At 41.9% G+C, this 25,005-nt stretch overlaps 1 protein-coding gene across 2 annotated transcripts in view; it reads right to left on the bottom strand.

Moving 5' to 3' along the window:
• LOC139561340 (calsequestrin-1-like) overlaps window positions 1-20,513 on the bottom strand; it is a 38,416-nt gene extending 17,903 nt beyond the window's left edge. The window contains exons 1-2 of one of the 2 annotated variants that reach the window (XM_071378364.1): window positions 20,004-20,513; window positions 366-398 (exon numbers count right to left, since the gene is read on the bottom strand). In XM_071378364.1, the coding sequence (XP_071234465.1) occupies window positions 366-398; window positions 20,004-20,240 (270 nt within the window). In that variant the 5' untranslated portion in view covers window positions 20,241-20,513. The remainder of the gene's footprint in view (window positions 1-365; window positions 399-20,003) is intronic. The other variant, XM_071378365.1, reaches the window with a different exon arrangement.
• Window positions 20,514-25,005: the final 4,492 nt, after the last annotated feature.

Here is a 25,005-nt window from a genome sequence, read left to right on the forward strand (position 1 = left end):
ATCTATGTTTTGCATGAAATTGTTGAAAGGATGAATGAATGAATGAATGAATGAATGATTGAGTGAATGAATGAATGAATGAATGAATGAAAGGATAAAGGGGTTCGACCAACTGTAGACTGTTTCAGTTTGTTTTGTTATTTCGGTGACCTTTATTTGCAACATTACTTCCACTGCTGTGGTACAGAGGAGCAGTAATAGTCTGCTTCCCAAATAGCATCCTATTCCCTGTACAGTGCACTGCTTTTGAACAGAGCCCATAGGGGATATGGTGCCATTTGGGACGCTGCGATAGAGCAAGCTGCTGAGGGTTTTGCTGTAGGGCAGCAGCTTTGTTGAGGGCTGGTTCGAAGGCCTGGACATACCTGGAACGTCAGGGCAGCTGGACTGGTGAGTAACTGTAGAGAGAAGTTATGCTTTAGCACAGGACATTCACGTGTAGTCCAGGATTCAATCAAAGACGCATTGACGACAAGAGCACTGCTCTAGACTTGTTAAGGTCATTTACGCTTGAGCCAACATCCGCCGAGTTACCGGGAATGCGATCTCCACGAAAGTCTGAGAAATTGTCTTTGAAAGGTGCGTTGTTGACAATGCGTCTTTGATTGTATTTCGGCCATAACTACTACAAGACTGAGTAAACAAAGGACAGTAAACAAAGGACAGTAAACAAGGGACAGTAAACAAATGACAGTAAACCAAGGACAGTGAACAAAGCATAACATGTGTCCCAATATCCATATTCATGTAGAGTGCGTTGTCACTATATTACTTTTTACTTTATAGTAAATGTATATTAATCACTAATATCCCACCAGGCACAGTCTTCACTTTAACATCTATTCCATGTTGGTTCAACGTAATTTCGTTGAAATGACATGGCAACAACGTTGATTCAACCAGTGTGTGCCCAGTGGGATTACTTGTCGATTTCATTACATCATCATAAAACATATTATGTTAGTATCATGAATATGGATATTAAGACATATGGACAGAGTCATGACATCACAGGACAGTGAATAGAATGTAGAATACTTCCACTATACAGGACAGTGAATAGAATGTAGAATACTTCCACTATACAGGACAGTGAATAGAATGTAGAATACTTCCACTATACAGGACAGTGAATAGAATGTAGAATACTTCCACTATACAGGACAGTGAATAGAATGTAGAATACTTCCACTATACAGGACAGTGAATAGAATGTAGAATACTTCCACTATACAGGACAGTGAATCGAATGTAGAATACTTCCACTATACAGGACAGTGAATAGAATGTAGAATACTTCCACTATACAGGACAGTGAATAGAGTGTAGAATACTTCCACTATACAGGACAGTGAATAGAATGTAGAATACTTCCACTATACAGGACAGTGAATATAATGTAGAATACTTCCACTATACAGGACAGTGAATAGAATGTAGAATACTTCCACTATACAGGACAGTGAATAGAATGTAGAATACTTCCACTATACAGGACAGTGAATAGAGTGTAGAATACTTCCACTATACAGGACAGTGAATAGAATGTAGAATACTTCCACTATACAGGACAGTGAATAGAATGTAGAATACTTCCACTATACAGGACAGTGAATAGAGTGTAGAATACTTCCACTATACAGGACAGTGAATAGAATGTAGAATACTTCCACTATACAGGACAGTGAATAGAGTGTAGAATACTTCCACTATACAGGACAGTGAATAGAGTGTAGAATACTTCCACTATACAGGACAGTGAATAGAATGTAGAATACTTCCACTATACAGGACAGTGAATAGAATGTAGAATACTTCCACTATACAGGACAGTGAATCGAATGTAGAATACTTCCACTATACAGGACAGTGAATAGAATGTAGAATACTTCCACTATACAGGACAGTGAATAGAGTGTAGAATACTTCCACTATACAGGACAGTGAATAGAATGTAGAATACTTCCACTATACAGGACAGTGAATAGAATGTAGAATACTTCCACTATACAGGACAGTGAATAGAGTGTAGAATACTTCCACTATACAGGACAGTGAATAGAGTGTAGAATACTTCCACCATACAGGACAGTGAATAGAGTGTAGAATACTTCCACTATACAGGACAGTCCATAGAACACAGCGATGGTGACGGGTGAAGAGGCAGAGTACAGAACAATCTAACTTAAATGGAGGTCAGAGTTCAGACTTTAGAATAAGCACAAATGCTCTTTGAACCACAAAGGCAGTAGCTCAGGGCCCTTATTCATAAAGTAGGAGTACGGATTTAGAATCAGTTTGGCCTTTTAGATAATAATAAATAAGACAGGAGGGACCTGGTCTAAAAGCAGCACTCCTACTCTGAGACGCTATTTGAATAAACATTTTACTATGCAACATACCAATGATCCATTATAACAAACAGTTCTACTGTATAGTAAACTACTAGCCAGACCAGTTGTCCTCCCACAGCTTGACCATTTGATCTCCTAACTTTCTATCTAGCCATTTCTGATCATTTCCACCTATACCTCTGATTGACCACTGATAATAAAAATGTTTAACATGTTAAGTTAAATGCGGTAAGTCCTTTACCACATTTGCCAAGACATTACAGAGTGGGGGCAAAACTGGTCGCAATGACGTCTTCCAGCCAATATCTGTCGGCCGGTGTTATGCTTTTGAGAATGGAACCATCAGTACCCCCCCCTAACAGAAAAAAAACCACAGCCCCCTCCCACTTCTTCTTCTCCTCTGTCACAGGATGTAAATAGTCTGAGCAGAGGTATTTCTAAGAGAGACTGAACTGAACTGGACAGGCGTTAGGGTGGGGAGCTGGGCAAGACAGTCCTAGAGCTATATAAGGCCTTCTGGGCAGCCCATCTGAGAAGCTATGACTGGGGCAGAGACACCGGGGAAGACGTGAATGGCGGAGGGAGCGAAAGAGGGAGGAGAAGGGAGGGAAGGAGGGAAGAGAAGGGAAGGAAAGAGGGCGGAGAAGGTGGGAGGGAGGCAAGGAGGGAGCCTGAAGCAGATGAGAAGCTTTGATTATTAATTTAGGAGCGGGGAAGGAAGGGAAAGAAGGAAGGGGGAGGAGAATGGATGGAGAAGGATACCTAATACACTGGCTAACACTGTTAGACTATCAATCATCTCCTCACAGAGAAATCACTGTCACTTCTGTTTCTCTCTGACTTGCAGTTTCTATCTGATTCATTGTGTCTCTCTCTCTCTCTCTTTCTCTCTCTCTCTCTCTCTCTCTCTCTCTCTCTCTCTCTCTCTCTCTTTCTCTCTTTCTCTCTCTCTTTCTCTCTGTCTGTCTGTCTGTCTGTCTGTCTGTCTGTCTGTCTGTCTGTCTGTCTGTCTGTCTGTCTGTCTGTCTGTCTGTCTGTCTGTCTGTCTGTCTGTCTGTCGGTGGTCTGTCTCTCTCTCTCACTCTCTCTGTCTATCTCTCTCTCTCTCATCTAGCATGAGTCACTCTGACTGACTCAAATTAATAAATAAAAAAATATGGACTAAAGGGAAAGAAAAGGTTGGATCTGACGATGATAATAATATCAACAGTAACAATGACAGTAATAATAATAATAGCAATAATAATAACAGTAATAGTAATAATAGCAACAATAATAACAGTAATAATAACATTAATAATAATAACAGCAATAATACTAACAGTAATAATAGCAATAATAATAACATTAATAATAATAACAGCAATAATACTAACAGTAATAATAGCAATAATAATAACATTAATATTAATAACAGCAATAATAATAACAGTAATAATAACATTAATAATAATAACAGCAATAATAATAACAGTAATAATAATAACAGCAATAATAATAATAACTGTAGGGGGTGCGTACTGGCGGCAGAGAAGTCAGGCGCAGGAGAGCAAAAACTGTTTTACAATGGCGCAGTTTAATAAACAAAACCACCGTGAACAGAACAAATAAATCAATGGGTAGACAAAACCCATAAATCACCAGCATAACGTGCACAAGCACTACAATAAACAATTCCGGACAAGGACATGGGGGGGAAGCAGAGGGTTAAATACACAACATGTAATGATGGAATTGAAACCAGGTGTGTGGGAAGACAAGACAAAACAAATGGAAAATTAAAGGTGGATCGGCGATGGCTAGAAGACCGGTGACGTCGGCCACCGAATGCCGCCGGAACAAGGACAGGGACCGACTTCGGCGGAAGTCGTGACAATAACAGTAATAATAATAACAGTAATAATAATACTAGTAATGATAACAGTAATAATGATAATAACAGTAATAATGATAATAACAGTAAAAATAAAGACATTAATAATATTAACAATAATAATGATAACAGTAATAATGATATTACCAGTAATAATGATATTACCAGTAATAATAATACTAGTAATGATAATAACAGTAATAATAATAACAGTAATGATGATAATAACAGTAATAATAATGACATTAATAATGATATTACCAGTAATAATGATATTACCAGTAATAATAATACTAGTAATAATAATAACAGTAATAATAATAACAGTAATGATGATAATAACAGTAATAATAATGACATTAATAATAATAACATTAATAATAATAACAATAATAATGATAACAGTAATACTGATAATAACAGTAATAATAATGACATTAATAATAATAACAATAATAATGATAACAGTAATAATGATAATAACAGTAATAATGATATTACCAGTAATAATAATACTAGTAATGATAATAACAGTAATAATAATAACAGTAATAATGATAATAACAGTAATAATAATGACATGAATAATGATAACCTTAATAATAATAACATGAATAATGATAACAGTAATAATAATAACAATAATAATGATAACAGTAATAATAATAACATGAATAATAATAACAATACATTTGTAGAGGGCACTTCCCACACTCAATGTGATAATGTTGATGAATGATGGGGTACAATTCCTCCTAAAATCTTGGATCAGATTAACCAACCCTGAATCCTACCAATAGGGTGGAGAAATATCAGCCTCTGTTTCAATACTTAGAGGCATCCTCATTCATATTCTATGGGTGAATGAAGGACAGTCTAAGTGCAAACAGGGAAAACAAAGAGGTAGTACATCCCTAGTTTCCTGTAAATTGTGCATTAACGTCATGTCCATACATTAAAATAGTTCCATTGTTACAGTAAAGCGGTACTTCTAGCAGGTCACCTCAACCTTGCTGAAACTGATCTGAGAGCTGAATCGCTTATCTTCAACCTTGCTGTGTGGCTGACCTTTGATGTGAAGTAAAACTGATCTGGGAGCTGAAAGCTGCTCGTTGTTTGATGAGTCACAACACGTCTGTGTATGCGTCACATCTGGTTTGAGTGAGTCACTCACGGAGTGGAGCGGCTCATGAGACGTCTGACGGCCTCCATGATGTTATTATAGCATAATGTTTTGGTCTTAACAGCGGCAGTATATTGTGGTTGTCCTGATGTAATTAGGTTGGGCGAGGGAGGAGGGTGTGTTTATGACTGTGTGCATGCTTATTAAATCCATCCCTTCTACCTCTCCTTTCCGAAGGAAAGAAGAACACAAACTGATACAATTATTAACACAACAGACTTCTCATTTGTGTCAAAAGCCATTTTTTTCCTTGCACCAATGTTATGATTAAACCACTTAGTTTTGATGCAGAGAGATTTGAGTTCTGTATGAGACCCCAGGACACTGAAGAGTCACATTTCTACCCATAGCCACTGAATAACTGTTAGGAGTTCACAACTCAATCCCCGTATGCTAGTACGCAAAGAAACTCAATAATAAGAGATTTTCTCTCCCTTTTCAAGCCAGGAAACAAACTTTTCTGGAACAGGGTAAAAACTAAAGTGATGCAAAAACAGAACGTGTCACAGCGCCAGCAGGAACCGATCCTAGCAGGGGAGGTGGTGAACCCCTCACGACACGTGTGTGTGTGTGTGTGTGTGTGTGTGTGTGTGTGTGTGTGTGTGTGTGTGTGTGTGTGTGTGTGTGTGTGTGTGTGTGTGTGTGTGTGTGTGTGTGTGTGTGTGTGTGTGTGTGTGTGTGTGTGTGTGTGTGTGTGTGTGTGTGTGTGTGTGTGTGTGTGTGTGTGTGTGTGTGTGTGTGTGTGTGTGTGTGTTTGATGCTAAAACCAGTGTCAATTTTGGCAGTCTTTTTTTAGATTTAGTCTAGTCTTAGTCGTTTTGACTAAAATATCATTAAGTCTTAGTCACATTTTTGTAACTTAAATAATGATTTAGTCTAGTTATTGTCAAAATGTCGAAAACAGTGGGTCATTTTAGTCAACTAAGTGCTCTTTCATTTTAGTCACAACACATTTGTATTGCCTCATTAACCCATAGCAAACATAAATCACTGACTTCCACGTGAACAAACATACATAGCCTTGTCCTACCAACATATTTTTCTGTATAACATCCTGTACTCTTCCCAACAGCAGAAATATATTTAAGAATAATAATATTATATAGGAATTATCTGGCCATGTCAATTCCTAATTCAGCCTAAATAGATATTACACATTACTTAGAAAACAAAAAGACACACACAAGCAGAGAGAGAGTGAGCGAGAGAGAGAGAGAGAATCCCCAGATGGTGTCACAAAGTATTGGTAAAGTAGATTGTTGTTTTACTGTTAAACTTAATGCTGCTATTGTTTTTAATTTTGTAAAGCAGCTTGTGTTTCTAAACCAGGCAAAAGGTAGGTACCTACAAGGCTGGTGGTGACTGGTTAGCTAAGTTGAAATAAGAAAGTCGCCTGCGCGATGTGTATAATCGGAGGCGGAGCCGGAGTCTGATTTTAGTCACAGAGACAATTTAGTCTGTTCTTGTTTATGTCAGCTGAAATGAAAAATCTTTTAAGTTTAGTTATAGTTTTTCCTGGGTCTATTTAGTCAGTTGTAGTCTCGCCACTGAAAAAAAGGTGTTTGACTAATATTTTTGTGACAATTTTTGTTCACAAAATGAACACTGTGCTGGACACACCAGTACATCCCTAAGAGCCCAGGGATGCAGAAGGCCTTCCAGTTCTATCCCATCCACTCCCAGCTATAGTGAAAATAAGTAATGGATGTAGCTGTAAAATACCAGTGTGTGTGTGTGTCTGAATATGTGTGCGTGTGTGTGTGTGTGTGTGTGCGTATGTGTATGTGTGTGTGTGTGTGTGTGTGTGTGTGTGTGTGTGTGTGTGTGTGTGTGTGTGTGTGTGTGTGTGTGTGTGTGTGTGTGTGTGTGTGTGTGTGTGTGTGTGTGTGTGTGTGTGTGTGTGTGTGTACAGTATGTTTCATGCTGAACACATCCCTACAGCCTACAGCGACGTGTTACATAACAGTGCACTGGGTGGGCATTAAAGATTCAAACAACAGATTTAAACGTGCTGAGCAAAAGCAGCCAGCAGAGTTTTGTTTAAAGGCAACACGTGGGTGTGACTTGGTAAGTCAGTTTGAGTGGCAGTTTTGTCCACAGTTTGAAACAAAGTTTAAGTTGGTTTTACGTAACAGTTTGAATCAGAGTTTAAGTCAGTTTTAAGTCACAGTTTGAATCAGAGTTTAAGTAACAGTTTGAATCAGAGTTTAAGTCGGTTTTACGTCACAGTTTGAATCAGAGTATAAGTCGGTTTTACGTAACAGTTTGAATCAGAGTTTAAGTCGGTTTTACATCACAGTTTGAATCAGAGTTTAAGTCGGTTTTACGTCACAGTTTGAATCAGAGTTTAAGTCGGTTTTACGTCACAGTTTGAATCAGAGTTTAAGTCGGTTTTACGTCACAGTTTGAATCAGAGTTTAAGTCGGTTTTACGTCACAGTTTGAATCAGAGTTTAAGTCGGTTTTACCATGGTGCTTGCCTACGGAGCTGTGAGGGGAACGGCACCTCCGTACCTTCAGGCTCTGATCAGGCCCTACACCCAAACAAGGGCACTGCGTTCATCCACCTCTGGCCTGCTCGCCTCCCTACCTCTGAGGAAGTACAGTTCCCGCTCAGCCCAGTCAAAACTGTTCGCTGCTCTGGCACCCCAATGGTGGAACAAACTCCCTCACGAAGCCAGGTCAGCGGAGTCAATCACCACCTTCCGGAGACACCTGAAACCCCACCTCTTTAAGGGATACCTAGGATAGGATAAAGTAATCCTTCTAACCCCCCCCCCCCCTTAAAAGAGTTCGATGCACTATTGTAAAGTGGTTGTTCCACTGGATATCATAAGGTGAATGCACCAATTTGTAAGTCGCTCTGGATAAGAGCGTCTGCTAAATGACTTAAATGTAAATGTAAATGACTTAAATGTAACAGTTTGAATCAGAGTTTAAGTCAGTTTTAAGTCACAGTTTGAATCAGAGTTTAAGTCAGTTTTAAGTCACAGTTTGAATCAGAGTTTAAGTCAGTTTTCAGTCACAGCTTAAGTTTAATTCCACTGGGGGAATCAAATTAATTGAAAGTTACAGAATGCACATTTAATAGCCTAGCTTTGCATGCCATTGAATATCCATTCTAAATCATATCAGACTTAACACCAACACAACTACAGTGTCAGTATTGGGCTCTGGGGTTAAGGTTCCTCTAGGTACAGATCTAAGGTCAGCTTCCCCTCCCTCAATCCTACGATGAACCATTAGAAGAGAAAATGCAAAACTGACCCAAGATCAGCGTCTGGGGCAGCTTCACCCTACACCGTCTTGAGGAGTGTTAAGGAGCTCTGTTTGTCACCATCGGTGAGTGACTCATGCTCACTACATGAGCTCCATCGCAGCTTTGTCACACACCAAACCAGCCAACCAGCCAATACCCTCCTAGCATCACACATCACTCTGCAGTCATCAGGTGTTGGTTAGCCAAGCAGGATAGATCTATCAAAGAGAGGCCTTGCGGCAAAGCTTTATCAAACACTGTCTATTCTCCTGGAGTACCTCATTCTGGCTATTCTGCCTGTATTTAAGAGGCAGAACACAGGCCTAAGATGCACAATAACACACAGTAAACCATACTACAATACTAGGAGTTTTTTCCTGACCACATGACCTTAACCGGCAATACAATACTACTAAGTATATAACTACAGCTCCTATTAGTAGCCATGGTACAGTAGTATACTGTTTATCTCTAAAAATGTGTCAATACCGTGTAAATATTAGGCCCAAGACGTTACAACATGATACTCCAATAAACAGGTGTTTATATATGTTTACACTTCAGAGTAACCATGACAACAGCAAGTGAAAACCATGACAACGTACGCTTTTCCACTTTTGCCTCTCCCTCAAGTTCCGATCTACAAAGCAAGAAATAAAATAAAAATCTATATTCAGATTTTAAACTTTAACCAGGCTTTTTGCTCCCCTGTCTTTCAGTGTGTGTGTGTGTGTGTGTGTGTGTGTGTGTGTGTGTGTGTGTGTGTGTGTGTGTGTGTGTGTGTGTGTGTGTGTGTGTGTGTGTGTGTGTGTGTGTGTGTGTGTGTGTGTGTGTGTGTGTGTGTGTGTGTGTGTGTGTGTGTGTGTGTGTGTGTGTGTGTGTGTGTGTGTGTGTGTGTGTGTGTGTGTGTGTGTGTGTGTGTGTGTGTGTGTGTGTGCTTTCCCGGCCCTAACATTACCTCTCCTATGAATAAGATATAAAAATACATTCCAACATTCAGTACGCCTACAGCGAGGGAGGAGGGTCATTCATTAATCATTAGGCACAACACGAAGTACAGACTATTATAACACAACAGCAACGTGTGTGTATGCGTCTTCTCTAAGCCTCCCAGTAGAAACACAATGCAACAACAGTGTGTCACGTTGCCTGTCGCTTGTGACTAAATCTGGGAACGACAACCTCAACGAGGTCAAATCCACCTCAAAGGAACACAACAGTGATCATCCACCTCATAGGAGCACAATAACAGAAATGTATTCTCTTTGAGACATTAAAGAGATTCCAAGGCTTTGATGTCCCACATTCTTCTGAATTCTACCTCCGATTCTACATATGATGTTCAGACAGCAATGATGAGGCCCAAAAATTTCCTGAATGATTCTAGAATGAAGAGCTCAGCAACCTAGTAGTCACAACTATCAACTGCACCATACTGTAATCTCCAGAAGGGGGCAGATTCAGTGCAAACCCACACAGGAAATAGTGAGAAACAAGAAGGGGATGTAATAGAACTAAAAGACAGTGACAGCACCCAAATCATCTCTGATACAAGACCACTCAGAAGAAATTCCTAGCTTAAATACGTCGGCCTAAACAGATTAGGTAGGCTAGATTGAGGGAAGCATTAAAGGGTGAAATGTCAGTGTCATGGAGGGTTGGGTAAATTTAGCCCGACATAGACAGAGAGAGAGCAGCCGGCCGGCCGCTTCAACAGGGACTATTTTGGCAAGGCTTTGGGGACTTGCTGACAAGTACAGTATCAAACCCCCATAGCTGTCTGCTACAGGCTGCAGCTGGCCAAAGCTGCAGAATCAGTGAGTGTGTGTGTGTGTGTGTGTGTGTGTGCGTGTGTGTGTGTGTGTGTGTGTGTGTGTGTGTGTGTGTGTGTGTGTGTGTGTGTGTGTGTGTGTGTGTGTGTGTGTGTGTGTGTGTGTGTGTGTGTGTGTGTGTGTGTGTGTGTGTGTGTGTGTGTGTGTGTGTGTGTGTGTGTGCGTGCGCGCGTGCGTGCGTGTGTTTTTGCCAGAATCTGGGGATAGGAGTCTGATTATCTGATAGGTTAGAAAACTGCTGTGTGCTGTAGTGTAGGGGGAAAACAGACTGTTGCTGGGATGGAAGAAGATGGAGACTGCGTAAGGGCCTGACACCAATATCCTGTTGTTTTTTGTAGCAATGACCAAATAAATCGCTAGGACTGGGGTGTAGCCAAGAGGGTTCTATCTGGAACCAAAAAGGGTTATCCTGTGGGAACAGCCGAAGAACCCTTTTGGAGCCTTTTTTTCTAACTTCTCTAGGATAGGGGACAGCATTTTCACTTTGGATGAATAGCGTGCCCAGAGTGAACTGCCTCCTACTCTGTCCCAGATGCTAATATATGCATATTATTTAAAACTGTATTCTCTAAAACGGTTTGAATGATGTCTGTAAGTATAACAGAACTCATATGGCAGGCAAAAACCTGAGAAAAAATCCAAACAGGAAGTGAGAGGCTGGTCGATTTTCAACTCATCGCCTATTCAAATCCCAGTAAGATATGGCTATGTTTGCACTTCCTACGCCTTCCACTAGATGTCAACAGTCTGTAGAACGTTGAATGAAGCCTCTACTGTGATGTGGGGCCGGATAGGAGGTGTTTCAGTCAGGGGTCTGACAGAATGCCAGTTCCTGGTCACGCGCATTGCACATGATATCATCTTGCGTTCCATTACTTATACAGACATGAAGGAATTCTCCGGTTGGAACGTTATTGAATATTTATGTCAACAACATCCTGAAGATTGATTCTCTACTTAGTTTGAAGAGTTTATTCGACCTGTAATATAACTTTTTGAAGTTTTCGTCCGATGTTCGCCTAGATCTGCGCGAGCGTTTGGACATGTGTACTAAACGTGCTAGCAAAAGTAGCTACTTGGACATAAATAATGGACATTATCAACAAAACAACAATTTATTGTGGAACTAGGATTCCTGGGAGTGCATTCTGTTGAAGATCATCCAAGGTAAGGGGATATTTATGATGTAATTTCGTATTTCTGTTGACTCCAACATGGCGGAGAAATGTTGTTTATATCTGAGCGCCGTCTCAGATTATTGCATGGTGTGCTTTCTCCGTAAAGTTTTTTTGAAATCTGACACAGCGGTTGCATTAAGAACAAGTGTATCTTTAATTATATGTAAAACATGTATCTTTCATCATAGTGTATGATGAGTATTTCTGTTATTAGATGTGGCTCTCTGCAATTTCTCTGGATGTTTTGGAGGCATTTCTGAAGATGGCGCCAATGTAAACTAAGATTTTTGGATATAAATATGCACATTATCGAACAAAACATACATGTATTGTGTAACATGATGTCCTATGAGTGTCATCTGATGAAGATCATCAAAGGTTAGTGATTAATTGTATCTCTATTTCTGCTTTTTGTGACTCCTATCTTTGGCTGGGAAAATGGCTGTGCTTTTCTGTGGCTATGTACTGACCTAACATAATCGTTTGGTGTGCTTTCGCCGTAAATCCTTTTTGAAATCAGACATGTTGGTTGGATTCACAACATGTGTATCTTTAATTTGGTGTCTTTCATGTGTAATTTCATGAAAGATAGATTTTTATAGTAATATATTTGAATTTGGTGCGCTGCATTTTTTCTGGCTTTTGGCCAAGTGGGACGTTAGCGTCCCACATATCCCAGAGAAGAGGATCTGCAGAGAAGAATGGAAGAAACTCCCCAAATACAGGTGTGCCAGGCTTGTAGAGTCATACCCAAGAAGACTTGAGGCTGTAATCGCTGCCAAAGGTCATTCAATAAAGTACTGAGTAAAGGGTCTGAATACTTATGAAAATGTGATATTTCAGTTTTTTATTTTTAATACATTTGCAAAAATTTCTAGAAACCTGTTTTTGCTATGTCACTATGGGGTAGTATGTGTAGATTGATGAGGGGAAAAACCTATTTAATAAATTTTAGAATAAGTCTGTAACGTGACAAAATGTGGAAAAAGTTAAGGGGTCTGAATACTTTCCGAATGCACCGTAAACACATCTTTCTATGACTCACAGTAACCTCCTATACCATGTAACCTATTTAGGTCAGACTTTATTTAGATAGTCCCCCATAGATGATCTACAGACGTTCATACCATCAACAAACTGACAAACTGCATATCTACTGTTAGGGCCGTGTTCACAGTTAGAGTAAACACACATACCTTTTTATGACTCATAGGCTGCGTTTACACAGGAAGCCCAATTCTGATGTTAATTTTTCATCAATTCGTCTTTTGACCAATCAGATCAGCTCTGAAAAAAGATCTGATGTAAAACGATCAGTTGTGATTGGTCAAAAGACCAATTAGTAGAAAGAAATATCAGAATTGGGCTGCCTGTGTTAACGCAGGCATAGTAACCTATGCCATGTAGAGTACCTACTTATTCCTAGATATTTTGGACGCAGCCTGACTCTCTCCTGACCATGCAAAAGTATATTCATATCATATTAAATGTCTCTGACATCATATGCTGTACACATTACAAATACCCACGCAAATGCATAGTCATCCTAATGATTGATGTGCAATAAGTCTCTCTAGTGCAGAGTCCATCTTGCTCAGAAAGGTGTACAGTAACAGCATCAAAGGTAGGATATTTGTCAATATGTATTCCCATACCTCTCCTGTATATTACACATTTCTAGACCTGGGTTCAAATACTATTTTAAATCTTTTCAACTACTTTAGCTGCACTTGATTGAGCATGATTGAGCTTGCCTGTCGCAGAGGAACCAATAGAATAGTCAAACACTCAATGTTTTTGATTTTGAATAGTTTTTGAACCCACGTCTGGAAATTATTCATATCCTAGAAAGGTGTGGAAACGCAGTAGAATCAACATTTGGTAATAGTTGTCTCACACACACACACACACACACACACACACACACACACACACACACACACACACACACACACACACACACACACACACACACACACACACACACACACACACACACACACACACACACACACACACACACACACACACACACACACACTGAGAAAAAGAAAGGAATCTCTGTGTGAGTGTATTCTTCAATCCCCGTGGCATCATACCCCAACCATTGGAGCTGTGAGATGATGACGGAATGTGTCCTCCTAACTTGGGATGTGTCTCAATAACTTAAATAGCTTCCTCTGCTCGTGCCCTTTCCTCGAAGACTAGGGCGGGACAGGTAGGAGCAAGGGTAGAATTCTATCCTGCCCTGCCATCTTTAGAACCAGGAGTTTGTCATAACCAGAATAAACTCTACAGGATATAGCCTAGCATTTCCCCCTCAGTTCATGCCTGATGACACTGCACACTGGGCACAGATGTCATTTCAACGTCTAGTTTTGATTTACATTTGGTTGAGTTGTCAACTAACGTGAATTCAACGTGAAATCAACAACAATTTGTATTTTTTATGTTGGGTAAAAAAAAAATGAAATTCATTTATGTTGATGACTTCTTGCAAATCCAATCAGTTTTCAATGTTGATTCAATGTCATCACATAGCTTATTTTGGTTGAAATGACATCATGGAAACAACATTGATTCAGCCAATTTTTGCCCAGTGGGTCTGTTGCAGTCACGGTCAGAGTTAAAGAGGCTATGGTCTTCTAGCTGGCTGGCTGTGGCCTCCAGGCTGGCTGACTGGCACAGAGTCGCCAGGCTTTGGAAAATCCTTTCAACGAGCTCCTAATTCATTCACTCATTAACTAAGATTATGATCTGGACCTGGTCCACGTTGTGCTGTTGATTTGTTCATTCCAAAGTGTCATCAGAGGAAAGGCATGTATGGACTGTAACAGTCAGGAAATAGAGAGCAGGACTGAAAGAATAGTTTGATTATCACATTTTAGAACGAGGAACAGAGTATAGAAAAATGCAAACTATGACACACAAGAACACTGCACAACTTAACCATAGGCTACTTCATCCTTTGTAGCATTTTAATCATCCCCAAATGTTCTACTCAGTTCTAAAACTTTTAAAATGTCTTAGTTAGTAGCAGTAAGGCTTGCATAACATCGTTACTCTCGTTGTAAGTACATTACTCGCAGTAATCAAAGTCTGAAGCTTGTTGTTGTTCCCGCTGCTGCCTAATGAACAAGCAGTGATTACATTATTTTGCATAAACGGCATGGCCCCCCATGATGAGTGACACGGTTGCCATGATGACAGTCTGACCTTTCAGCTCAATATGACAGAGATCAACTACTCCACAAGGTACTGTAGAAGATGTGGCTAGTCATGCAAGGAAGATGTGTAGGCGAACAAGGTAATGTGGTATTGTCCATAGGAAGCTCCATGGGTGGTCGATAGTGGCTATGGATGTCCACTGTGTGTTCAACTAGTACAACTGATCTAGACAATAATTAGTTGAACTAAATATGTTTGCGCTGTGCTGGAGCAAAAGCCTGCACTCACTGCAGCCTGTTGATGCCGCAATACTCTACTAATGTTTGCAGAGTAGGGACTGTGAGCTCACTGTTTGCAGGGTAGGTGCTGTGAGATTACTGTTTGCAGGGCAGGTACTGTGAGTTCACTCTTTCCATAGTAGGGTCTGTGAGCTTACTGTTTGCAGGGTAGAGACTGTGAGCTCACTGTTTACAGGGTAGGGACTGTGAGCTCACTGTTTATAGGGTAGGGACTGTGAGCTCACTGTTTACAGGGTAGGGACTGTGAGCTCACTGTTTACAGGGTAGGGACTGTAAGCTCACTGTTTGCAGGCTATCTCAGTCCATATCTCAATCCATGTCCCAAAGGAGGGTTAAAACTACACTGCAGTTTGACCCAGAGACAAAGTTAAATACAGTATCATGTGTGAACTCATGTACTTTCATACAGACTATAAAGTACATTTATCTTTTCAAAGACATAGACTCATAAAACCTGCCCGCTGCCCCTTAGTGTCCCACTTCATGTTAGGCCAGGTCAGTCCTGTCCCATAGAAGAGTTAAAACTATACCCTAATTTGACCCAAGGAAACTTCAGTATCATGTGGACCTTACTACAGTGGATGTATCTCTTGTTCACTCTATTCCCCTATTTTCAAAGCCATTGAGCCATAAAGGCCTAACTGCCCACTGTCCCCCTTCTATGACATGAAGGACCAGATGTCCTGCTGCCCCCTTTAGCCAGTATCCCATTCAGCCTATGAGGTTGACCCTTGACCTTTCTGCTTAGAGTACATTCCTAGATGCATAAATCAAGGCACTCCTCAGGCTTTGGGTTACAGTATTCCTTTACTGACCAGACCTCGACCACTATCTGTCTCCCTACCTTAGATACATGGTATAGACCTAGCTCACAGTCCCTACCCTGCAAACAGTGGTAGAGCAATGGTGCCCAATATTGGCTAAGTAGGTCCAAGGAGCGTTAGTCAGACAACGACTGAAAAGTCATTGTAAAGTTTGTTGCAGAGTTATCTGATGTCTGGTATACCAACATTCTTCATGTTCTTCTTCTTGGTTATAACCCTGAGGTCTGGTCAACATAAAGGCTTTAGAGTCCCATAGTGAAACTGAAAGTACAGTGCAAAACCATGTTGTAGGCTACTTAGGTACTTTACTATGCTTAGGTGCCTTGGGCGATACTTAGCGAGGACTCAGCATATTAAGTCTTTAACTTTTGATGCAATCCTGTGAGACTTGGATGTGTATACCCAGTAGACATATTGCACCATTAAAATACCCTGACAGGCAGACATAGATACTTTCAGGGTAGAATGTTACAAATTCAAGTACAGCTACACATAACCTAACCACTGGGTAAAAACTGGTTAAATCAACGGTGTTTCCACGTCCTTTCAACCAAATAAATCAATGTGACGACGTTGACTCAACGTGGCATTTCGTCTTTTCTTTACCCAACGTTTAACCTAAATTCAATGACATGGTGCATTTCTTTTTTTTCACGTTAGCTGCAACTCAAACAAACGTTCAATAAAACTCACGTCTGTGCCCAGTGGGTAGATGCTACTCATAGCCTAAATTTACACAGAACCCACCATAGTGTAGTGTGCTAAGCTAGCATGATATTCTCTATAGAATACCACATAGCTAACCACTTCCCTAGGCATAATGTAGTGTAGAAATGCTAGCTCACCAGTACTACACATAGTGCAGCAATGCTACACATTCTCAATAGAATCCACCATAGAGCCAACCAGTTCCCTATGACTTAAGGTAGTAATGCTAGCTTAGCTTATATTAGTCATTGTTGTTCGAGCCTAGTAAAGTACAGCAATGCTAGCTAGCATGAGTCACTGTTGTTAGGCCTGGTGCAGCAATGCTAGCTAGCATGAGTCACTGTCGTTATGCCTAGTGCAGCAATGCTAGCTTTTGCTAGCATGAGTCATTGGCGTTTGAGCCATTTCTCAATCAGGATGGTTATAATCACACCTCATGAACACAAACTGCACAGGCATGAACACTGATACTCTCCCACACCAAAATCATCCTCAAGCAACATCATATACTCCTCAATGTCACATGAACCCAAAAACCGATACGCCCAACCACATTTAGATATAGCATCTTCCTCTCAGTGATCTTGTTTTTCAACCCAGAGATACACTATAACCTGACTCCAGCAGGGTTAGAGGGGTGACAGACTGGGATGACTCTCGCTAGCGTTTTGACCTTTGATCTCTCCGAGAAGAAGATGCTGAAGGTGTCGTCCGCGACAACAGAGCAACGTGTTACCACAGCCACGCTTAGACGAGGAGAGTTCAGTCTCGGGCGGCAGTAAAACCAGGGGTCCTATTTGCTATGGACACAAGAGAACATATTTGCGATCTCGTACACATGGAGAGTCACACTACCTGTCTTAACTGTCAGTGTTTATGGTGTGTCTGCATTCTCTCTCTCTCTATCTCTCACTCAGCAGTCTTAAATCAAATCAAATCAAGTTTATTTTATATAACCCTTCGTACATCAGCTGATATCTCAAAGTGCTGTACAGAAACCCAGCCTAAAACCCCAAACAGCAAGCAATGCAGGTGTAGAAGCACTTAACAGTTAACCTCTAGACTACCAATTCAATAAGCTTTTCACATCAACACTGCTTTTTAATCCAGACACTGTCACAACCTCAACAACAACGCTCAATCTAAAGAAAGAAACAAGCCTCAACAAAAATGACGTCATGTGGCTTGACTGCTGTGATTTGTATCTAATGGTTAAATCAATCCACGCTGAGCCTCTTTATGGTTTTGGGATTTCCATGAGGAGACAGCAGTTTCAGAAGTCTGATCAACACAGTTAGAGCTAGAGAACATTAGATTACACATCTTATGCTACTCATCTGTCCAATAGCATTACAGGACATCACACAGATGAAGAGAAAACATATGAAATGTTCCCAGCTGTGAAATGCGTCAGAGCATGTCACACAACCTAAACCATTCCTCTGATCAATATCTTGAGATTTAAGGGTCAAAACCAATAACATATTTTTGTATTGCATGTTTATTGGGTCCATCATTTAATAATGAATGAATCCCATTTGGTAGTAATGACCTGCTATTTTCAGTATGTATTTTAGACCCCTGAGAGCTAGTTACCAATTGGCTAGGAGTCAGCAGGATGAAAATAGGGGTCTAGCTCCTCAACAACTCCTCCGCACCCTGCTCAACTCAGGAACATTCATCCAGTCCACCGATCATATCCAAAGCATCATAAACAATGATTTAATACACTGACCTGAGACCAAGCATTGTGTGTTATGGTACATAGAGAGCAGTTAATTTAAACTAGGCAAGTCAGTTAAGAACAAATTATTGTTTACAATGACAGCCTAGGAACAGTAGGTTAACTGCCCTGTTCAGGGGCAGAACAAGACATTTTCACCTTGGGGATTTGATCCACCAACCTTCCGGTTATTGGCCCAACACTCTAACCACTAGGCTACCTGCCACCCTACAGTTTGAGCTGTGAGATATGGCCTCATGCTCTCTCTCTCTCCCCAGAGTGCTTCCTCCTAACCACGCCACCCCTGTCCAGAGCTATTTACAGTCGTGGCTTACAGATAGCCCTACTCTAGACCTGGAAGAAGACACTGTCAGTCTCAGAGTATGAGTGCAGATCTAGTATCAGTGTTTTCCTTTTCATTACAATGAATAAGATTAAATGGATGGGGGGGGGGGTTCCCGATCCTAGATCAGCAATACTACTCTGACGATTGATACATACAGCCCCAGGTCCCTCGTGTCCATGTAATTGATTAGGATCTAAAAAACTGACCCTAGATCAACACTCCAACTCTGAGACGACTGATGCATACAGCCCCAGGTTTAGCCTGGTATGCTGTGCGCTTGTAGGGAGGGCAGTGTGAAGAAGAACATATCGGTTGTTGTTATGATGACATAGTCTATTTCCGACCCATTACCGATTCATCAGTTTGGCCGTTCGTCCACTGTAGCCGCATACTATACTTGCATACACACACAAGCCGCTTGGACACCATCAACCAGGACCAAATAACCTAGAGAAGCCCAAAGCAAAAACCTATGTATTTAGGACTCAGCAATGCAGACCAGACCAGCTTCAACTCTGTTAACAACAACCAATAACATGACGTGACCGAGGCCCACTCATTTGGAGCACTCCATATCCTAGCTAAGTCTAACCAGGTTAGACTGACTTGGGACAGACAATAGACTTGGTAAAGACTGATCGACGCAGCTATTAAGGTGTTTTTTTCAGCATCTCTCAGCATTTAGTCTTCTCCCCTGCCATCTTGTCTCCCCTCTCTCTCATCCTCTCTCCCTCCATTTCTTCTGGTTTGATGATGCTGGCTTCCTGGGATGTACCTACAGCTCCACTGATGCTGTGTGTCTCTCCCTCATTGTTGCCCCTCCCTCCATTCTCTCGTTCCTCGGCTTCCTTACATCCACTCGCCCACCTTTCACCTTCTTCTCTGCACCTCGGGGTTCATCCTCTTTAGGTCCGACCTCCGGGACCATCTCCTGCATCTCCCTCATTCCTCCACCCTCAACCCTTCATCCCTCCATACCCCTTTCCCCTCATCCCTCCGCTTCGTCATTCTGTCCCAACACCCACCTACAGGGTCATGTCCTCCATCTCCCTCATCCTCGCATCCCTCAATCCACTCTTTGCCTCTACAACCCTTATTCCCCTCATCCCTCCGATCGTTCATGCTCCTTGGGACACACCTTGAGGGCCAGCTCCATCTCAAAGACTCTTAACTGTGCCCTCCCTACCTCACTCATCGTCTCAATCCACCCACCCACCCACCCTCCATCCCTCCATTCATTCCCTTTATAGGACCTACCTCCAGGGCGAGTTCCTCCATCTCAAAAGTTTTCTGGGCATTTTTGTTGTTCTCTACATGTGCATGGTAGTAGATCACCATCACATCGTACTTCTTCATCACAGATTTGTAATTCTTAGCGTTGAGATCATGGACGCGGTCTTTCCCATCATACTCAGGGATCTCCAGACCCTTCTCCCCCCAGGAGAGGGTACCCAAGGAGAACAGGGCCCCCAGAAACACCCAACCCCACTTCATGGTTCCAGGTTATTGTTGGTTCCCAACACTCAAGTCTCCCACAACTCGGACGTCAATGGATGAATTGTTTAAAGTTTCGTAAAAAAATATATATATGTTTTACGTTGTTCATAAAATACACAAAACACTACACTTAGGAACAAGGTCCACTTCGTTTCGACGCCGGCCAGAGAAGAGCAGGTCGGAGTGTTGAATCCCCCCTTTTAAAAAAATGGCACGTGGGCTCAGACGCTACTGGCCAGGGGGGTGAGGGAGGGGAGGGGTTCCAATAACGAGAGTGAGTTGGAGGGAGAGAGAAGCAGGCTGAAGACCCAGGGGGAGTTGACCGCTGAAAAAGTAGGGAGAGAAAGTAGAAGGGGGGTCTTAATGACGAGGGGTTTGGGGGGGTTAGAAATAGAAAATGGGTGGGAACGTGGGAGGGGCTATCTTAGGGCCACCTGTTGGATGCCATGGCTACGGAAAGAGGGAGAAGAGAGAGAGACATACCTAGCGTCAGGGAGGGGAGAAAGTATGGGTGACAGAGAGAGGGAGTGAGAGAGGGAGGATTCCATTCCCATATTAAGTTTTGTAGAGGTCCCTGACCATGTCTAAAATACTGACACCGAAGGTGTGAGCATTTACAAGATGGCCACCATGGAATTCTGAGGGTTGATGAGCTATGAGATTGGGTTGATGGAGGTGTACTGTAGAGAGAGACATATTGAGAGCGTCATATAATCATCAACATGCGTAATTATTTCTATCTTTACCTTTATTTAACTAGGCAATACAGTTTAAGAACAAATTCTTATTTACAATGACGGCAGGGGCAGAACAACAGATTTTTACCTTGTCAGCTCAGGGATTCGATCCTGCAACCTTTCAGTAACTGGCCCAATGCTATAAACACTAGGCTACCTGTCACCCCTGATAATATCCTGATACTAACACTCTGTGCCATAGAACCTGTTGAAATAGATACTGTTGCCTGCCTATTGTTGCCTGCCTACTGATGCCTGCCTACACTGTTGCTTGCCAAATGTTGCCTACATACTGTTGCCTGCATACTGTGTTCTGCCTACTGTTGCCTTTCTACTGTTGCCTGCCTACTGTAGCCAGCCTACTGTTGCCTGCCAGTGCAGTCCTTAGCTGACAGACAGACAGACAGACAGACAGACAGGCAGAAAGACAGGCAGACAGACAGACAGACAGTCAGTCAGTCAGACAGACACATATTCAGGGCACAGATTCTATAGAACAGAGCACAGGGCATATATTTATAGTTATGGTGATATCCCCTATGAACAATTTTAAGAATATCAATAACCCAATATCCCTTGATGGACTACAAGATAAATATATTGTTATTACATTATTATATTATTATTACATTTGCAAACACCTGTCAGACCTGTCAGTGAATAAAGGTACTAAAAGAGCCAGAGAGAGAGAGAGAGAGAGAGAGACAAAGAGAGAGAGAGAGAGAGAGAGAGAGAGAGAGAGAGAGAGAGAGAGAGAGAGAGAGAGAGAGAGAGAGAGAGAGAGAGAGAGAGAGAGAGAGAGAGAGAGAGAGAGAGAGACAGAGACAGAGACAGAGACAGAGACAGAGACAGAGACAGAGACAGAGACAGAGACAGAGACAGAGACAGAGACAGAGAGAGAACTGAGAGGAACTGAGTAACATTAAGAAATGCTATAGATGGAAGGAATGCAGTTTGGAAACCTACCAAAAAAAAATTAGGCAACAGCAAATTCAATCCCTTTTAGACAACTTCCTGGGTAAAATGTTCCACTGCAATAGTGAAGGTGTAAACTTGGCAGTAGAAAATCTTAACAGTATATTTGACCTCTCAGCTTCCCTATCAAATCTAAAAATCTCAAATAGAAAACCGAAGAAAATGAACAACAATGACAAATGGTTTGATAAAGAATGCAAAAATCTAAGAAATAAATTGAGAAACCTGTCCAACCAAAAACATAGAGACCCGGAAAACCTGAGTCTACGCCTTCACTATGGTGAATCACTAAAACAATACAGAAATACACTACGGAAAAAGAAGGAACAGCACGTCAGAAATCAGCTCAATGTAATTGAAGACTCCATAGACTCTAACCAATTCTGGGAAAATTGGAAAACACTAAACAAACAACAACACGAAGAATTATCTATCCAAAATGGAGGTGTATGGGTAAACCACTTCTCCAATATTTTTGGCTCTATAACAAAGAATAAAGAGCAAAAACATATACATGATCAAATACAAATCCTAGAATCAACTATTAAAGACTACCAGAACCCACTGGATTCTCCAATTACCTTGAATGAGTTACAGGACAAAATAAAAACCCTCCAACCCAAAAAGGCCTGTGGTGTTGATGGTATCCTTAATGAAATGATCAAATATACAGACAACAAATTCCAATTGGCTATACTAAAACTCTTTAACATCGTCCTTAGCTCTGGCATCTTCCCCAATATTTGGAACCAAGGACTGATCACCCCAATCCACAAAAGTGGAGACAAATTTGACCCCAATAACTACCGTGGAATATGCGTCAACAGTAACCTTGGGAAAATCCTCTGCATTATCATTAACAGCAGACTCGTACATTTCCTCAATGAAAACAATGTACTGAGCAAATGTCAAATTGGCTTTTTACCAAATTACCGTACAACAGACCATGTATTCACCCTACACACCCTAATTGACAACCAAACAAACCAAAACAAAGGCAAAGTCTTCTCATGCTTTGTTGATTTCAAAAAAGCCTTCGACTCAATTTGGCATGAGGGTCTGCTATACAAATTGATGGAAAGTGGTGTTGGGGGTAAAACATACGACATTATAAAATCCATGTACACAAACAACAAGTGTGCGGTTAAAATTGGCAAAAAACACACACATTTCTTCACACAGGGTCGTGGGGTGAGACAGGGATGCAGCTTAAGCCCCACCCTCTTCAACATATATATCAACGAATTGGCGCGGGCACTAGAACAGTCTGCAGCACCCGGTCTCACCCTACTAGAATCCGAAGTCAAATGTCTACTGTTTGCTGATGATCTGGTGCTTCTGTCACCAACCAAGGAGGGCCTACAGCAGCACCTAGATCTTCTGCACAGATTCTGTCAGACCTGGGCCCTGACAGTAAATCTCAGTAAGACCAAAATAATGTTGTTCCAAAAAAGGTCCAGTCACCAGGACCACAAATTCCATCTAGACACCGTTGCCCTAGAGCACACAAAAAACTATACATACCTCGGCCTAAACATCAGCACCACAGGTAACTTCCACAAAGCTGTGAACGATCTGAGAGACAAGGCAAGAAGGGCCTTCTATGCCATCAAAAGGAACATAAATTTCAACATACCAATTAGGATCTGGCTAAAAATACTTGAATCAGTCATAGAGCCCATTGCCCTTTATGGTTGTGAGGTCTGGGGTCCGCTCACCAACCAAGATTTCACAAAATGGGACAAACACCAAATTGAGACTCTGCATGCAGAATTCTGCAAAAATATCCTCCGTGTACAACGTAGATGTTATGCTGGTGAATGAGGACCCAAAAGCGACGTAATAGAAACAGAGTCTTTATTCCAGTAACAAACAAACAATGATTCTCCTGGATATATCAAAGGCAAATCCAAAACAGGAAACTGAAATCCTCTCGTCAGTAGAGAGGAACGACTGGAGACGCGACCACAGACTGCAGGTCGCTTCAGGAAGGCACAGGCCGTAGCTGACATAGACACCTGCTCACACGCAGCATCTGAAGAAGGCAAAAACACGACAGGGCGGAACAAGGACACAGGACAGCAAACATCAAACAAGAATCCGACAAGGACAGAAGCGGAAAACAGAGGGAGAAATAGGGACTCTAATCAGAGGGCAAAATAGGGGACAGGTGTGAAAGAGTAAATGAGGTCGTTAGGAGAATGAGAAACAGCTGGGAGCAGGAACGGAACGATAGAGAGAGAGAGCGGGAGAGGGAGAGAGGGAGGAGGAGAGAGAGGGATAGAAAGAGGGAAAGAACCTAATAACCAGCAGAGGGAAGCACAGGGACAAGACATGATGATCAAAGACAAAACATGACAGTACCCCCCCACTCACCGAGCGCCTCCTGGCGCACTCGAGGAGGAACCCTGGCGGCAACGAAGGAAATCATCAATCAACGAACGGTCCAGCACGTCCCGAGATGGAACCCAACTCCTCTCCTCAGGACCGTAACCCTCCCAATCCACTAAGTACTGGTGACCACGTCCCCGAGAACGCATGTCCATGATCTTCCGTACCTTGTAAATAGGAGCGCCCTCGACAAGGACGGGGGGGGGGGGAGGGAAGACGAACGGGGGCGCGAAGAAAAGGCTTGACACAAGAGACATGGAAGACAGGGTGGACGCGACGAAGATGTCGCGGAAGAAGCAGTCGCACAGCGACAGGATTGACGACCTGAGAGACACGGAACGGACCAATGAACCGCGGAGTCAACTTGCGAGAAGCTGTCGTAAGGGGAAGGTTACGAGTGGAAAGCCACACTCTCTGACCGCGACAATACCTAGGACTCTTAATCCTACGTTTATTGGCGGCTCTCACAGTCTGCGCCCTGTAACGGCAAAGTGCAGACCTGACCCTCCTCCAGGTGCGCTCACAACGTTGGACAAAAGCCTGAGCGGAGGGAACGCTGGACTCGGCGAGCTGGGACGAGAACAGAGGAGGCTGGTACCCAAGACTACTCTGAAACGGAGATAGCCCGGTAGCAGACGAAGGAAGCGAGTTGTGAGCGT

Source organism: Salvelinus alpinus, chromosome 31, assembly GCF_045679555.1.
Source record: "Salvelinus alpinus chromosome 31, SLU_Salpinus.1, whole genome shotgun sequence".
NCBI lineage: Eukaryota > Metazoa > Chordata > Actinopteri > Salmoniformes > Salmonidae > Salvelinus > Salvelinus alpinus.